At 41.1% G+C, this 16,397-nt stretch overlaps 1 protein-coding gene across 4 annotated transcripts; it reads left to right on the top strand.

Annotated features, from left to right (window-relative positions):
• The first annotated feature begins 2,226 nt into the window (after positions 1–2,226).
• exoc1 (exocyst complex component 1) lies at positions 2,227–16,380 on the top strand. Of its 4 annotated transcripts, XM_033622121.2 has the most exons (20): positions 2,227–2,330; positions 3,044–3,175; positions 3,256–3,386; positions 4,651–4,810; positions 5,127–5,144; positions 5,806–5,993; positions 6,143–6,370; positions 6,765–6,897; positions 7,121–7,230; positions 8,824–8,973; positions 10,259–10,367; positions 11,020–11,064; positions 11,462–11,625; positions 12,020–12,133; positions 12,355–12,434; positions 12,600–12,828; positions 13,134–13,317; positions 13,411–13,610; positions 13,737–13,931; positions 15,943–16,380. In XM_033622121.2, the coding sequence occupies exons 1-20, from the start codon at positions 2,231–2,233 to the stop codon at positions 16,093–16,095; spliced, it is 2,823 nt and encodes a 940-aa protein (XP_033478012.1). In that variant the 5' UTR covers positions 2,227–2,230; the 3' UTR covers positions 16,096–16,380. The 4 variants fall into 4 exon arrangements, with proteins under 4 accessions (XP_033478012.1, XP_033478013.1, XP_078024642.1 ...); XM_033622122.2 differs by lacking the exon at positions 5,127–5,144; XM_078168516.1 differs by lacking the exon at positions 11,020–11,064.
• Positions 16,381–16,397: the final 17 nt, after the last annotated feature.

The following is a 16,397-nucleotide window of genomic DNA, read 5'->3' as shown; positions in this document are numbered from 1 at the left end:
TCAATCTCTCAAAACTAACTTACAGGTGAAATGCCCGACAGACAACTACTCAAATCACCTACCATAATGACATTATGTGTTAATAAGCTGCTCTGTGCACTTAAATCAACATCAGAAGTTAGAATTCTCAGTTTGTCTGCTATAAATACCTCTGGCAGCCAAGTTCACTGGTGGTGTGTCTGTGTCACTCTGCAGTTACACCTCCAAAGCACTAGTCGGCGGCGGAGGTTTGTGTGAAGTGCTGTAAAGTTTAGTTGATTCAAAACACACATTAAACATGGCTTAATAGAAGCAATATCAAACACAAGTACACAAATCAGCTTCACTATAACTCTCAGCATTCACAGAAAAACACTTGTGTTAATCCGGACACATTTTCTCCACAAATACAACATGCTAACATTATTAGCACAAGTCTATGGCATTTTACATTGTATAAATTAGCCTAGCGGCCAGCGATCTTTCCCTCTTCTCATATAAAGCCAGGGACAACAGCAACATGTAACAAAGGTACTGGCATGCAATTTGGCTCCATTATAACTCACAAGATTCACCAACAAAACACCTGTCATACTAAACATGTTTTTCAAGTAAATACAAAATGCTAACATTATTAGCGCCAGCCTATGACATTTGACCATAGTTTTACATTGTATAAATTAGCCTAGCAACTAGCGATCTTTTCCTCTTCTCATATAAAACCAGGTACAATCAGCAACATGTAACAAAGGTAATGCCACACAATTTGACTCATTTACAACTCACAAAGTTCACAGACACAACAACTGTCTTGTACTAAACACATTTTCCAAACAAATATAACATGCTAACGTTATTTAGCGCCAGCCTATGGCATTTTACATTGTAGCCTATAAATTAGCGTAGCGACAAGCGGAGATTTCCTCTTCTCATATGAAACCTGGATAAATCCCGAAGGATAAATCACACAGACTTAAAATGTTATTTTTGTGGAGGCTTTATTGTCTTCACAATTTATTGTTTCTTATCTGTGAAATAAAAGGAAATTAAAGCTTCGTTTCCACTGAGGGAAATGGTTTCAGTTTACAGAAACAGACAGGAGGTCTGTGTCACCGTGACGTGCAGATACATTTCTGGGGAGGTGCATGTCAGGCTACGGTGTCGATTACACAGATGTATAAATTCCCTATTAAGTGGAAACTTACATGAGATTGATTATGGACATACAATGATTTACCTGTGTGAAGGTGAGCATGTACTAAAATAAATGGGTCACCACACTCAAAGAAACCTGACAGAGTAGTCTCGCCACCAGACAATCAGAGATCTCCGCCTTCTGATAGTCTGGGGACACTCCTTTCTAAAGTGTATTTAACACACCGGCAAAAACGGCGGGCAACAAAGCAACGCCTCTTGCATTTTTGAAAAGGACACGCCCTCCCAGAAATGTGTGCTCCCCCTTTTCTCGTCTGCAAGGACACAAACACACAGAGAGCTTGAAAATGGATGCCGAGAGATTTAACTCCGTTTTATTAAACATGTGCTCAGTCCACAAGATTGTGGAAATGAAAGACTTACAGCAACTTGAGCCATTTTGTACCGCTACACGTGTTTCTAGTCGGACTATGTTTACGAGCACAAGAGTTCAGCGAGCCACCGAAGGACCACCCTGTGGATTTACTATTGGTTCTGCAACGTAGGGAGTTTTTTTAAACTCTGAAATTGTATCCGTCCATCCAAACACAAAATCAGGGAGAAAGTCATCAGTCTTTAGTTAAGCAAAGCATCTAAAGACTGACTTGTGAGTCTATTGTTGCCTCAGAGGATTTGAATGTAATGTTTTTTATTGAAAGACTCTACACTGCCCTACATGCTATAAAACATGCTGGTGCCCCTCCGCATGCAGCTGGTGCCCATTTTATGTTTTTTGCCCCTGCTCCTCAGACAGCCTGAATCCGCCACTGTCAGGATACTTAAATTAAACATTACTTAATTAATTAAACATAAATTATTTAGGAATAGGTAAAAAGTAAGCACAACATCTGCTTTAAAAAGGTATGAAGGTCCTAAAACTAGTTTTCGGCACAAGAACTCAGGGCCTTAAGATCAGGTGAGAAGAAGAAGAAGAAGTAGAGAGTCCTTTAACCTATTTTACTCAGTGCAAATAATTATAATTTTTTATAAAGTGCGCAAATGAATCAAGAGATGCAGAAAGTGGATGCAGCAGCACTGCCTCAGTGGGTGGATGGGGATGTTGACACCGTCGCTGTCACATGACCGCTCCGTCTGTGAACCAGGAAGGGAGAGGGCGGTGCTTGCTGTGCAAAGGGCTGGTGGGCTGATAAAACAAGGTAGCAGCTTTTCATGATACATATCTCTTTTAAAATACAGATAGAGTGCATTTCGATTAAACATTCACGGTGATTTAGTGGAATATTTCGCTGATGTTGTCCCAACAGCTGCCTGTTCTTTCAGCTAGCTTAGCTTTATTGATGCTAACAGCGGCTAGCTCTGTCAAGCTAGCAGGAACGTTAGCAGCCAGCAAGCTAACAGACACAGAGGACAACAGTGCAGTTATTTTTGGCCCCTGGTTGGTGTGGCCAACAGCGGCAGTTGTATGACTGTACAAACGTATTTTTTAAAACCATTTTGAGGTGTTTCACAGTCACTCTGTTGTTGTGGAGTCAATGTCAACAGCCTCTGATATCCTGTAAGCTAGCAACCGTTAAGTTAGCACTTTTCTGACACAGGTTAAGGCAACCTCTGAGAATACTTTCCGACATGACATTAACAGAGATGCAGAACACTTATAGTGATGTGTGCGTGTAATTAAGGAAATGTTAGCTCGATATGTGCGCACTGATGTCCGGGATTTGTCCCATGTCATAAGCACATCCTGTCTTGAAATAGCTCTGGGTAGTTGGCACTTGGGGAGGAAAAGCCATTCAGGCTGAATGGCGTGTAAATCAAACCTCACATTACGTGTGCATGCATGCATGACTACAGTGTGTCCCTTATGTTCATAATAATAAGTACCTGCTACATCCTGTATCCTGTATGACAGCATCCACCATGACAGCCATCAAGCATGCTCTCCAGAGGGACATCTTCACACCCAACGATGAGCGTCTCCTGGGCATTGTTAATGTCTGCAAGGCAGGGAAGAAAAAGAAGAACTGCTTCCTGTGTGCCACAGGTAAATGAGTTCTTCTGTAAATATATCTTTTAATGACAAAGGCTGAATGTTTTTGAAATGATGTGCTTGTTATCTTCCAGTTACGACAGAGAGGCCCGTCCAGGTTAAAGTGGTTAAGGTGAAAAAATCTGACAAGGGGGACTTTTACAAGCGACAGCAGACATGGGAGCTCCGAGATCTGACAGAAGTAGATGCCAAAGATGCAAGCAAGGTCAGACAAATAGTGTATCCCACTGGTTCCCAAGCTGGGGGTCCCGACCCTCATAAGGGGTCGCTAAAGCTTCATGGGGGGCTCACTTCTTGGTTTGAAGGGGTGTTAGAAAACTTTTTAAAAAGAAATCAAATACTCAGTCAGCGTATGTTTCAGTTTTTCATTCAATTATGTGAAGAAAACAAAATGTTATTTTTTAAGTTTATATTATAATTCAAGAAGTTAACCTAATAAAAATCTCACAGGATAAACGCACAATGAATACCTGAAGTCAAAACAGCTAAAGAGCTAAGAGAACCAGGGCCAAGGATCAGGGAGAAGAAAACAACTGAGTATATCAAAAAAAGAAGCACACAGAAAGCGTTATAGCAGCTGGAGGTGGCTTTTTGTAATTGTTTTTAATAAAAATGAAGCTTTTTGCCTTGCTATGTGTCTCGCGTTTCTGCACTCTAGGAGCCTGCCATTTTTACTGGAGCGCTCTGACCTCCTCGAGTTGAAAAAGCTTCAACTCAGATTGGATAAGTGCCCCGCGTCATTTACGCTTTTTCCCGTTTTCTAACCGGATGATTTTAGAGGTGGTCACAACAACAAGTTTACAGTTGGTAAACAATGGAGGAGTAACTGGTGGTAGTGGTTGCTGGATACCCAGAGTTATTTGACTTTACCCTCTGCCTGTACATTTTAGTAACTAGTTACTAATAACTGAAAATAAGTAGGTAGTTTTAGCTAGCCAAAATAGACGGTAGATTGATTACACGGTAAGGTCAGGGTAAGAAGGTGGTGGGGTGGCTGTCTGGCAACAACTAAAAAGTGCAGCAAGCATTTTTTACTAGTGGCATTCAATTTAAAAAACAAAAAGGCAGTGTGGTATGCTTCACATTTTGCAACATGCAGAATGCTGTCTGTGTGATCGGTGCCTAAGTATGTATGTTTTGAAAAATTAAATAAAAATAACCTAATACAGACAGAAAATTGCACAAAAAGTTCCTAGAAATATCAGAAAAAAGTCAACACTGATGTAATATTCAGTGAGAAAATCTGCTTAAAATTCATTCACTGTTATTTCACATAAACTTTTGCAGTTATTGTGTTCACTTTTTGGGTTAATTGTACTGTTTATCAGTTTTTCTGTATCAGTTTAATCAAAAGATAAAAGGTTGGGAACCACTGGTGTATCCTATACTTTTTAAACCCATAACCTTGTTCACTTGTTATAGATAAATGTCCAGTGCTCATACGCTCTCTTTCTCCTGTTACTGTTCAGGAAAACCCTGAATTTGACCTTCACTTTGAGAAGGTGTACCGGTGGGTAGCCAGCAGCACAGCTGAGAAAAACTCCTTCATCTCCTGCATTTGGAAGCTAAACCAGCGATACCTGAGGAAGAAGTTGGAGTTTGTGAATGTCAGTTCTCAGCTGCTGGAAGGTGTGGAATCGCTCTATCCTTTCTGTAGCCACGCCCTGTGAGCGCATGCCTCTTTTCATGATTTGATTATATTTGTTTAAAGGCTTGTCTCTTCCTCTTAAACCAATAGTGTTGACCCTAGCGTGCATTGGTCATGTTTGGTCTAATTTAGCCCAGAAGTGAGAATCTCTGCTGGATTTTGGTTTAGTTTATTTATTAATTGCATGTTTTTAAAAAAAGTGTTTGACCTCTTCTTTGTATCTTGGTTTGTGGTATGGCTTTCTGTGTTAAATTCTTCTTTATTCTCACTCTTCTCTCTTAAACTTTCTCTGGCCAGAACTTCCTAAAGCGGAAGGTTGGTAGGACTTAACTTCCCCTTCCTCACTCCTTTCCATTGTTACCTCATGACCTCAAACCTCCATTCTCATTAGAGACGCTCACCTCCCTAAAGCTCCTTCTGTGTGAATTATCTGACACTAAATACGGCTGGGCATGATTCATTTTTTTTAGTACTCATTACACACATTTAGGCCATGTTTTTGACTCACTTAGCTTTTTTTACTTGTCCATTTCATCTTAATTCCTAGGATTATTCACTGACGTGTTCATTAATGTTCTCTGTATCTAATTTGACTGAAACTTGTAGACCATGTTATATCTGATTGTACAAGAGCAAGGTTTAAGTGCAGTTGTTTGTTAAGTTGTTGGACTGTAATTTGTTTTACAGAGGTCTGTCAGTCGTTTTTATCAGCCACAACAAACCTGATAGTAGCCATTTCAGATTACAGGTGTACCTCTTCCATTACTGGTAGCAAATGAGTAGCTGGTGGTAAAAGACAACAGTTTATAAAACTCCTCTGAAAATGCCATTCCCCATCACCAAATGTATTTTTGTTTGTAGTTCTCACAAGATGTGTATAAATCTCGGTGTTGGAAGATACCACAATGTGTCTTGAACTTTGTGTTTGTGCTCATGTCTTCAGCGTACATTTCCATGTATGTTTTTGTGGCATTAGAGTCTGTGCCAAGTGGGGAGAGTCAGAGTGTTGCCGGGGGCGATGAGGATGCCCTGGACGACTACCAGGAGCTGAGCACACGTGAAGAGCAGGACATCGAGAGCATGATGGAGATGTGCGAGTATGCCATCTCCAACGCTGAGGCCTTTGCAGAGCAGCTCTCCAGGGAGCTGCAGGTTCTAGATGGGGTGAGTGAAGCGACTGCTAAACTAAAAAAGAATGAAAAGTAAACAAAGTTTTGTACTTGTCTATGATCGTATTTTGCAGGTGAGCTTGGACAAAAATATTTACGTTAAGAAACATAGCATAATACCTTTTCATTGTTGAATGTTCTAAGGCCAACATCCAGTCCATCATGGCATCAGAGAAGCAGGTCAATATCCTGATGCAGCTGCTGGATGAGGCGCTGGGTGAGGTGGACACCATCGAGGGAAAGCTGAGCAGCTATGAGGAGATGCTCCAGAGCGTCAAGGAGCAGATGGACCAGATCTCACAGAGCAACCGCCTTATCCAGATCAGCAACACCAACAACGTCAAACTGCTGGATGAGATCCAGTTCTTAGTGGTGAGGAACATGTTTGAAGTTATGATTGCTGAATTAAAGAATTCAGAGCATTTATATAGCAGCAAACCACTATTAACTATGTAAAGATATAGGGGAGTGATGGTGACCTGAGCAAAGAATTAAGTCACGCTTCCTGTGTGTGTTGTAATCCGAGCATCTCTGTGGTTTGTTGTGGTACACATGCTAATTTAAAGACATGTAGCAGAGGTCTTTTTCCACACAAAGTATGCCATTTTGTTATATTTTTACCTGAGTTAAATGACTTAGATTACAAATAATCCTAATGCAAATGTGCAAAATATTCAGACAATCCTATTTTCTAGATGTGAAGTCTTTAAATACGAATTGAATAGCTACATTGTTTGATGACAGCACTGTTTCTTCCCTCATGTAGAACTACATGGACCTGTCAAAGGGACACATCAGAGCCTTGCAGGAAGGAGACCTGACCTCCCCTAAAGGAATTGAGGCCTGCATCAATGCGTCTGAAGCTCTTCTGCAGTGCATGAACGTGGCCCTCCGACCAGGTTAGTTTACACATGTACTTGCTTATCAATTGTTTCTCACTGCCGGTGAGCAACTCTCAGAAGTTTCAAATTTGGAAAACTTAAAACTCAATGAACACGTTTTAGAAAAATACAACTGACGTCTTTGCTGATTACGTACAAATGCGGATACACTTTTCCTTGCCTGTAAATGCCTATCTGAAATTAGTAATCAAATGAAAGTGATGTCCTTTTCCTTCCATAGGCCACGACAAGCTGATGGCTGTGATACAGCAACAGCTCCTGTTTGCTGAGCTGAGAGACACCTTCGCTCGCCGCCTCACCAATCACCTCAACAATGTGTTTGTTCACCAGGTAACAGACAGACTACACTTACAGGGGATTCAACATGTTTGAAAGCTTTAAGTGTAGAAGTACTTTGCTTTGTAAGATGCAGTTTCAGGTGGTGTGTTACATAGGAATTTCCTTTAAAGATTTATTTTCTGATTTATTGTCCCTGGTTTTTGGAGCATTAAATATGTACTAAAGCATTTATAAACAGTAGATTTACTCAAAATGATAGTGATACTTTAGTGTATCCAATTTTTCCTACTCCACTAATATTTTACTTTTTCCTTCACTACATTTATGTGACAGCTGTAGTTACTGGTTAAGACTATAAAGTAGTTAAAACTAGCCTCTCCATGGCCGGCTACATCAGTAAAATGGTACTTCAACAGGCTGTTTTAAACCTTCATGGTTTGTTTTTGGATTAATAGCCCAGTCCGGCCCAAAGATTCATGAGAAGATGAGTTAAAACATGCAACTACTTGCAGTGCACCGTTCTGAAACGTTCTAAAAACCTGCTGGATCACACCAATGCAACTAGATGAGATGGTTAAGATGCTGAAGACTCAGAGGCTACAAAATTATTTGCTCTGCATCGTTAGACAAAACATTTTACTCAGTTTTCCGGCCAACAGAGGAGAGGGAGCAGGATTTTATAAACCAGATTTAAGTCCTCACATCTTGCTCTTGTGAGTCTGCTGCACCAGGTAGTCTGTCCTGTTCTTTTCCAGGCTCTGTCTCTCTCTTTATATCTCTGTCTCCGCCATCATGGACTTCCTGTTTCGCTGTGACTCTCTTCCTGGGCTTCCTTGTGTCGTTTGCCTCTAGTTGTGTCCCTCCTATTCTTGACTCTTCCTGTTGTTCACTTTGAATCATCCCACTCTGCTCTCTGTCTCTGTGTCAGTTCAACCACTTCAGTCACTTCAAAATGACCATCCCTCAGTTCTATAGGTCCTCCTGTCTGTCGCTTCCAGTGAGTACCCTCACGGTAACGCCCCACTTGCCCCCTCTTTGCTGATGTTTGACCTCTCATACCTCACTCCAACTTACATGTCATTACCTCAGAGACCTCAGGCCTAACATAGCCTATACCTTACTGCATGGAATATGTTTCTAACTACTTAACATCTCTCATTTGATCTCAAAGCTGAAGAGGCACCGCTCATCTCTCTCCTCCTCCATCACTTGTCTGCATTCAGCTGAGGGCTGTGTGTGTTTGGGTGCTAACTTGGCTTTGTGCAAAAGGTCTCATATCATTAAAATCCTGTGCCTGTCTGCTCTGCGTGCATGTCTTGTAGCACAAGCAGTAGATGCTGAACATCATAGCAATGAGGGGACGTGAAGAGAACATCAGTATGGCAGTAAGAGTTGCACTTTTCAATAAGTTGAGCTGAAGAAGTGGTGGAATTATGAGTTGAACAATGTGTCGTTTACCTTGAAAACATCTGGGTTTGTGGTAATTTGAGGTAAGGTGTCCTATCCACAGATGTTTGTGATAGGAAGATAAATATCCTCGTGTGTTGAGTGTGTCTGTGTATACAGAGAGATGGAATGGGACTTAATATTAGGTTCCTGTGTAGAATGTAATCCTAATTGTCTCCCCTCTCTCTTGTCATCCAGGGCCATGACCAGAGCTCCACCCTGTCACAGCACACAGCTGAGCTGAGTCTGCCCAAACACAGCCCCCTCCACAGGGACCTGCTGCGTTATGCCAAGCTCATGGAGTGGCTGAAGAACACCCACAGGGAGAAGTACGAGGGCCTGTCAAGGGTCAGTGCTGTTATCTGACAAAATGTTTAAAGGAATAATGGAAATACTGAGATGAGAAAATAGATGTCACTCTGATATCTGTGGGTCAAAGGGAAACCCTACTTTGTTTTTGTCTAAGTGACTAATGGGAGCAACAATTTTTTTAATTGGTCCAGTATTAAGCGAGAGCACTGTAGCTGGCAACCGTAAAACGGGCTGCAGTGTAATCCTTCGAGGCAGTAGGGGACAGCCAATGCGCATCCACTAAAAGTGCTTGTTTTTGCCACTGACAGGCTCAGTTTGATTTATAGGTGTCTGACAACATTACAGAAAGGACCCAACAGAGATACTTAACTTTGTTCTGTACCTTTTGTTTGAGCTGGCTTGTTTGGTATTGTCTCCCTGCAACAACTCAATTCTCCTTGAGCGAGACTTGTTTAGTAGGGCTGCACCCAACTCATAATTATGACAGATCGAATCAGATTTACCTGTTCAATATGAATATTGACCATGCCTGCCTTTTTCCATATGGAGTTTGAACAGGGTTTAGTGGGGCATTCAGTGTGACAGCGACAGTGACACGTAATATAGTAAACAAGCTAACTGCGCTAAAGATGGGTCACGACATATTTTGCCAACACTAGATATCAAACAAAAGCCAAAGACTCCGGGCAACTGCCTACGTGTCCGAACTAAAACATCAGCGGTACACTGTGCATACTGACTGACAAAAAAAAGGCTGCTCAATTTGAAGGAATCTCAGTCGACTGAAGGGTCTCTGATTGACGATTCGAATCTCCGACCTTCAGGGGGAGCCCTATTGGTTAGAACCTATTAAGAAACAGACTAAACTAAATCAAGCAAACAGTAAAGAAGAGCACATGTATTATATTATATTATATTATATTATATTATAATAACAATCTGAGCTTGTCAGAGTCAAAAACAAGCAGATTGAAAGATAGCAAAGTTTCCCTTTAAATTTGTAACCCCTAAGATTTGAGTCTTGGATGATTTTGCAACACACATAGTTAACGTGATAACAGCAAATCTAACAGTGAAAACTACTCTAAAGACAATAAACTTGCATAAACAGCTTCCCCTAAACTAACTGTCCAGTGTGCGTATTTAGTGTACAGACTAGGAGTCTAGATCTTCTCATTTAACTCAGCAAGAAAGCAAATTATGTGTGGTTTCAAAATGTTGAATTATCACTTTAAAATTAAGTACTCAGGATGTGGTGTTTTGCATCTAAATATCTAAACAAGTGCATTCTCCTTTTTTTTTTTTTCTTTTTTTTTTCCAGACCTACGTTGACTACATGAGCAGATTATATGAACGAGAAATCAAAGACTTCTTTGAGGTGGCCAAGATAAAGATGGCGGGTACAACCAAGGAGGCCAAGGGCAAGTTTGGTAAGAGCTGCGATTCACAGGCCTGTTGGAGTGTAGGCATGCAGCACGTTTGTCCTCTGGAGTTAATGATATTTGTGTGTTAGGATCTTTTTCTCCCTTTTTTCTAACGTGTGGTTTACTCAAAGCTAATGAGAATTTAACATCTCTTGAATATGTATTTTGTATTGTACTATCACACAAACTTTAATGTAATATTCGTGTATGAATAAGGAAACACTGTCTCATTCTTTTACAGCCTTTTCTGTATCACATCTGTTACCAAAAACATATTTTCTCAACTACTGTGTGCTCCCAAAGTGCTGAAGTCCTGCCTCTTATTTTGATGACGTCTCTTTTTCCCTTTGTACAAGGACCTTACGTACATGTCACACTATGTGTTTAAAATCCGATGAGGACTCTTGGTTGAGCTTTGGTTTTGGCAGAATTATAGAACTCTGCTTTCTGCATTCTCTGTCAGCTTTTCCTGCTGAAAACAAAAAATTGTTTTCCAAAGGTTTGTCCGAGCTACAAGCCTCCCTAAAGCCACCGCAGTGCATGTCAGCATATATGTAACTTTGTACATCTAACATCTAGCCTCACCCCTCCCCATGCTGCATGTTTTTAAGCCTAACCTGTCTCTGTCTTTGATGCCTGCCTTTCTAACTGGCTGCAGCCACGCTTCCGCGGAAAGAGAGTGCACTCAAACAGGAAACAGAAAGTAAGTATGACATTTGGATAGAGCTATTCCACCGTCAATTACTCTCTCTGCTTCTTACCACTGTGCCTCACATTAGCTGCACTAAAAGGACCCCTTTGCTCAAAGCCCTCCGCTACCCGATACATACCACTTTAAACCCTGCCAACCATTACGTCTCCATGTACCTGGTTGGTTTGTACTAAGTCTTCACAATGCAGCTCAATGTATCATCACATATTCTGATTCTATGAGAGAGGCCTAAAAAGCTAACCATTGATGCCCATGTTATTTTTGATGATTGGACTGTGTGAATTTTTGAATATTGTCATAATTGACTTCCATACACCTGCAGTTTGATTTGGACTCACCCTCACTACACATGTGACATTGAATCACTGTATTCGTTGTACTGTATTAGGCCTTCATGGCAGCTCCGGGAAGCTGACAGGCTCTACCTCAAGCCTGAACAAGCTGACCGTGCAGGGCTCCAACAGCCGGCGTTCCCAGTCTTCCTCGCTGCTGGACATGGGCAACATGTCTGCCTCCGACCTGGACGTGGCTGACAGGACCAAGTTTGACAAGGTGATGCTTCCAGATAAACAAAGATTTAATCAAACTATGACTGCACAATTCATAGAATATTAATCTCGATCATGATATTGGCATCCCACAATTAAATGAACATGATCGACTGCAATATTGATGTTTAAAATGGGTGTTCCGTTCATAGAAAATCTAGAGAAGGAGAGTAATATACAACAAAGAGCAGAAGGAGAAAACAAAAATCTAATGTCTGGAGCAGAAGGCAAAAAACTAGCCCCTCTGTACAAATCATGTCCCTAAAATCAATGAATAATCATGATGATTAATATTTTGGACATAATTGTACAGCCCTAAATCAAAACAGTAAATGTGAAATGGAAATAAAACTGTGAACAGTATCGAGAGATTAAATGGGGGGTGTTTGTTTTTGCAGATATTTGAGCAGGTCCTCAGTGAGCTGGAGCCTCTGTGTCTCGCAGAACAAGACTTCATCAGCAAGTTCTTCAAGCTGCAGCAGCACCCGACAGTCACACCGCCTCTGGCTCAGGTAAGTCTGTGATCAGATAATGGACGTGTGATGATACAAAATGCCACCGACTGATGTGTCGTCTTTAGTAACATGAAATTGTGTAATCCCTCATTTCACAACATTTTTCTTGCCTGAAAGCATGATATAAAACAACAATAACAGGTGCAGCATCATTCATATATACACGTCAGCAGACGTTTGTTTGGATTTGTCATGTCTAATGTCTTTTTTCTTGTCAGCCCGAAACAGAGGAAACAGATGGAGGCCCGCTGTCAAGAATGCCTCCCCAGGCTGAACACAGACACTCTTTGTCATCAGAGTGAGTAGTTTCCTGTCATTGGTTCACTTCTCCTGCAAATATAACCCTGCCAGAAACATTAATCATATTTGCTTTGAATCACTCTCTTTTCTTTGTTAAACTTGTCACTGCTTTTTTTTTTTTTTTAATTTAACTCTGTTATTCGCTTCTTTTTTGTGGCACAAGGAAAGACCTGGTGCGGCTGATGATGAATAAAATCTTCCAGAGCATCGAGTTGGAGCTCAACAGTCTCATCGCCCTGGGTGACAAGATTGACAGCTTTAACTCTCTCTACATGCTGGTGAAGATGAGTCACCATGTGTGGACAGCTGAAAACGTCGACCCGGCCTCTTACCTCAGTACTACTTTGGGAAATGTGTTGGTCACTGTCAAGAGGAACTTTGACAAATGCATTGTGAGTGGAGTCCAAATGATAAAGGAAAAATCTAGTCATTTGAAAAAGGAAATTTAATGCTTGCTTTTCACTGTTTGTGGAGTTAAAGGAGTAATTCACCCCCTAAAGAAGCTTTTGTATATCAGTTACTCACCCCATGTTATGTTGGATTCATGAAGAAAACTTTGTCTTGCAAGTCTTGATGAATTGAAATCATTGGGGTCCACGTTTAATAACAGCAAAACTATGTCATTTGGAAGGGGGAAGTATTCCTTTAAGGTCATACACACATTATGAACTCAATATGATTTATCTTTTTCTCACAGTCTGGTCAGATCAGACAGATGGAGGAAGTGAAGATTTCTAAGAAGAGCAAAGTTGGTATCCTGCAGTTTGTCACTGGGTTTGAGGAGTTTGCTGAGCTGGCGGAAACCATCTTCCGTAATGCGGAGCGTAGAGGGGACCTGGACAAAGCTTATGTCAAACTTATCAGGGCTGTCTTTATGAATGGTGAGAGCACTGGTCAACCTAACTGGCTATAGATGATGTGGTATTTTATGTGATACCTGGAAACTGATCCCTGAATGTCGTTTGTCTTTTCAGTGGAGAAGGTTGCCAGTGAGAGCCAGAAGACACCTCGGGATGTTGTGATGATGGAGAATTTCCACCACATCTTTTCTACACTTTCACGTCTGAAGATCTCGTGTCTGGACGCAGAGAGGCGAGAGGCCAAACACAAATACACAGACCATCTGCAGTCCTACGTCATCAACTCTCTGGGCCAGCCTCTTGAAAAACTCAACGTGAGTTGTAATATCTTTCAGAGTTATCACAAAGTTTTATCATGTTCCTGGACATGCACGATGTGAGCATTTACTGAGTGGTTGTTTTCAGTGCATCATGGGTAAACTGTTATCTGTCTCCTGCAGCATTTCTTTGAGGGAGTCGAGGCCCGTGTGGCTCAGGGTGTTCGTGAGGAGGAGGTGAGCTACCAGCTGGCCTTTAACAAACAAGAGCTGCGCAAAGTTATCAAAGAGTATCCTGGCAAAGAGGTGAAAAAGGGACTTGATAACCTTTACAAGAAGGTGGACAAACATCTGTGTGAAGAGGAGAGCCTGCTACAGGTGAGAATTTTAAAGTTTTAAAGATCCAGTGTGTAGGAGTTAGGGGGATATATTGGCAGAAATGGAATGTCAGTGTATCCTTCAGTATGTAATCACCTAAAAAATAAGAATTGTGTTTTTGTTACCTTACAATGAGCTGTTTATATCTACACAGGGAGCGGGTCCTTGTCAGTGGAGATCGCCATGTTGCATCACCATGTTTCTACAGTAGTCCAGAATGGACAAACCAAACACGTGCTCAGGATAGGGCCATATGTATTTTGTGTATTCTCGTCGGCCACCATAGTTGGCAGCCTCTCAGCGAGGAGAGCGTCAGAAAAATATTTTTTTAACATAAGACTGCTTTATTCAGAATATTTACCTGTTTAAATCACTTGGGTTGTTTGTTTTGGAGAGGTGAAGACCTCTGCAGGCAATTTGGCTCCTGATAAAAACCTCCTTATCGTCTGTATCAGAAATAAGGTGAGCACACGTTAGCAGGTGGTGGGATAGTGGCCCGTCTGCGATGTGTCACACGGCGTAGGACAAACACGGATTTGTATCGTAAAACTGCTTTTAACAGGGTTCTGCAGATCCATAAAAAAGTCTTTAAAGGATTGTTAATCATTCATCTAAAAATAAGGCCTTAATCTGTTTTTTAAAATGTCTTAAGTCAGTCTTTCAAAGTCTTAAAAATTCAAAGATGTAGGAGGTAGGATTTTAGGATTTTTTTCTGACATTGCATTGTAAAATCTCCAAAATTGATTAGTAATATAATTTTTTTGCTCGGAGCAGATGATCCAATGTCTGTTAGCTAGCTGTCACTGTGCCCTTGATGACTTTTGGAAGTGCAAGAAGGTTTTAAAGCTTTGCACGATGGGAATTAAGGGAGTGGAATACGACATGCAGAATGAGAAAACACAACAAAACTTGCCAATAAATGCCAAATATTTCCTGGTTCTATTCTCTGTTCGTCTCCACCAGGAGACAAAAATGTTGTGTTTTATGTTACAACAAACATTTGGGCAAAATTGTCCCTAACCCTAAGTAGTTGGTCTTCAGTTTTGGTTATTGTAACATTGGCATTAAAAAGACTTAAATCTAAACCTGTTCGCTCAGTGTTTTTACCGGTTTTAATCACCCGGGTTCTCTTTTATAAATAATGCATAGGGTCCATACTATGAATGTACATATGGACAAAAGCCAAAAATGGCATGCGCCAAAAATGTTTGACAGTTTCTACAGTCAGGCTTCCATCTCACCGCCTGCATCGCCAATTTCCTGTCTCCAAAATGTTCGGAAGCATGGGTCAAAGATCACAGATTTAGCGTGGAAAGTGGCAGTGTTTATAAATGAGACCCCTGGTCCATTTGTTTCAGAAGAAGGTTCAGCTAGTTCCACACTAAAATTCTCACCTCACCTCACAAATTTTGTGTGGGAAGTGATTGCTTCTTTCAGGCCTCATTTTGTGCGTACACAATGATTATAAATGAGACCCCTGGTCCATTTGTTTTTAGGAGGAAGAGACCTCTGTCGATGATTCGGCTCCTGGTAAAAACCTCCTGAACAATGAACACTGGATTTTTTATTTATTTATAAGGACAACACACATTTATCAACTGCAGTCCTTTGGCAAGATGTTTTGAACTCAATAAAAAAATTACAGGACAAAGACAGCATAAGACATCAAGACAGCATTGACTACAGCAAGTAGAAATTGTCAAGATAGAACAGAAGCCATACAAAGCAACAAGCAACAGCAGAGCACCAGTATAATAAAATAACACAACAACAAACAGCATGTTAGCACAGACATGCTGAGCAGCAATAAAAAGTAAAAATAGATAAAACACAATAGTCAATGAATTTTAACCTTGAGAAGTTTCAGTTGGTTCCAGTCTAAAATCCTCACTTCCTTGATGCCACTAAATCTCACACACTGGACCTTTAACATGTGAAACTGCTCAGCTGCTCAGTCTTGTGTATCCTTATCTCATCCTGACCTGTTGCACTTGCTGATTGTCTCCACCAGGTGGTGTGGCACTCCATGCAAGACGAGTTCATCCGTCAGTACAAGCACTTTGAGGACCTGATCGGCCGATGCTACCCTGGGTCTGGGATCACCATGGAGTTCACCATCCAGGACATGTTGGAGTACTTCTCCAGCATCGCTCAGTCTCATTAGTCTCGCTGCTATGCACTTTCACAACTGCCTCACACTGGCTGATGATACACTAGCTACTCACTAACTACCCTGTACTGTTATTTGGACAATGAACATTTCCTCTGTGTGTGTCGGTGTGTATTAATGAAAGGGATTTGTACATTGAGCAAAGATGCAGATATCTCTGCACTGTGTGCGCGCTTGTTTCTTTGAGATTCATCAACTCTGCTCCAAGTATGTTTGTTATATTTTTATTTCTTTATGTCATATGTAAATAATAAATCTGAAGCTGCCGACCCACGCAAAGCTGTGTCGAATGGTTG

Source organism: Epinephelus lanceolatus, chromosome 6 (genome assembly GCF_041903045.1).
Source record: "Epinephelus lanceolatus isolate andai-2023 chromosome 6, ASM4190304v1, whole genome shotgun sequence".
Classification (NCBI taxonomy): domain Eukaryota; kingdom Metazoa; phylum Chordata; class Actinopteri; order Perciformes; family Serranidae; genus Epinephelus; species Epinephelus lanceolatus.
The sequence above is the reverse complement of the archived record's forward strand: the minus strand, read 5'-3'. Positions and strand labels throughout refer to the sequence as shown.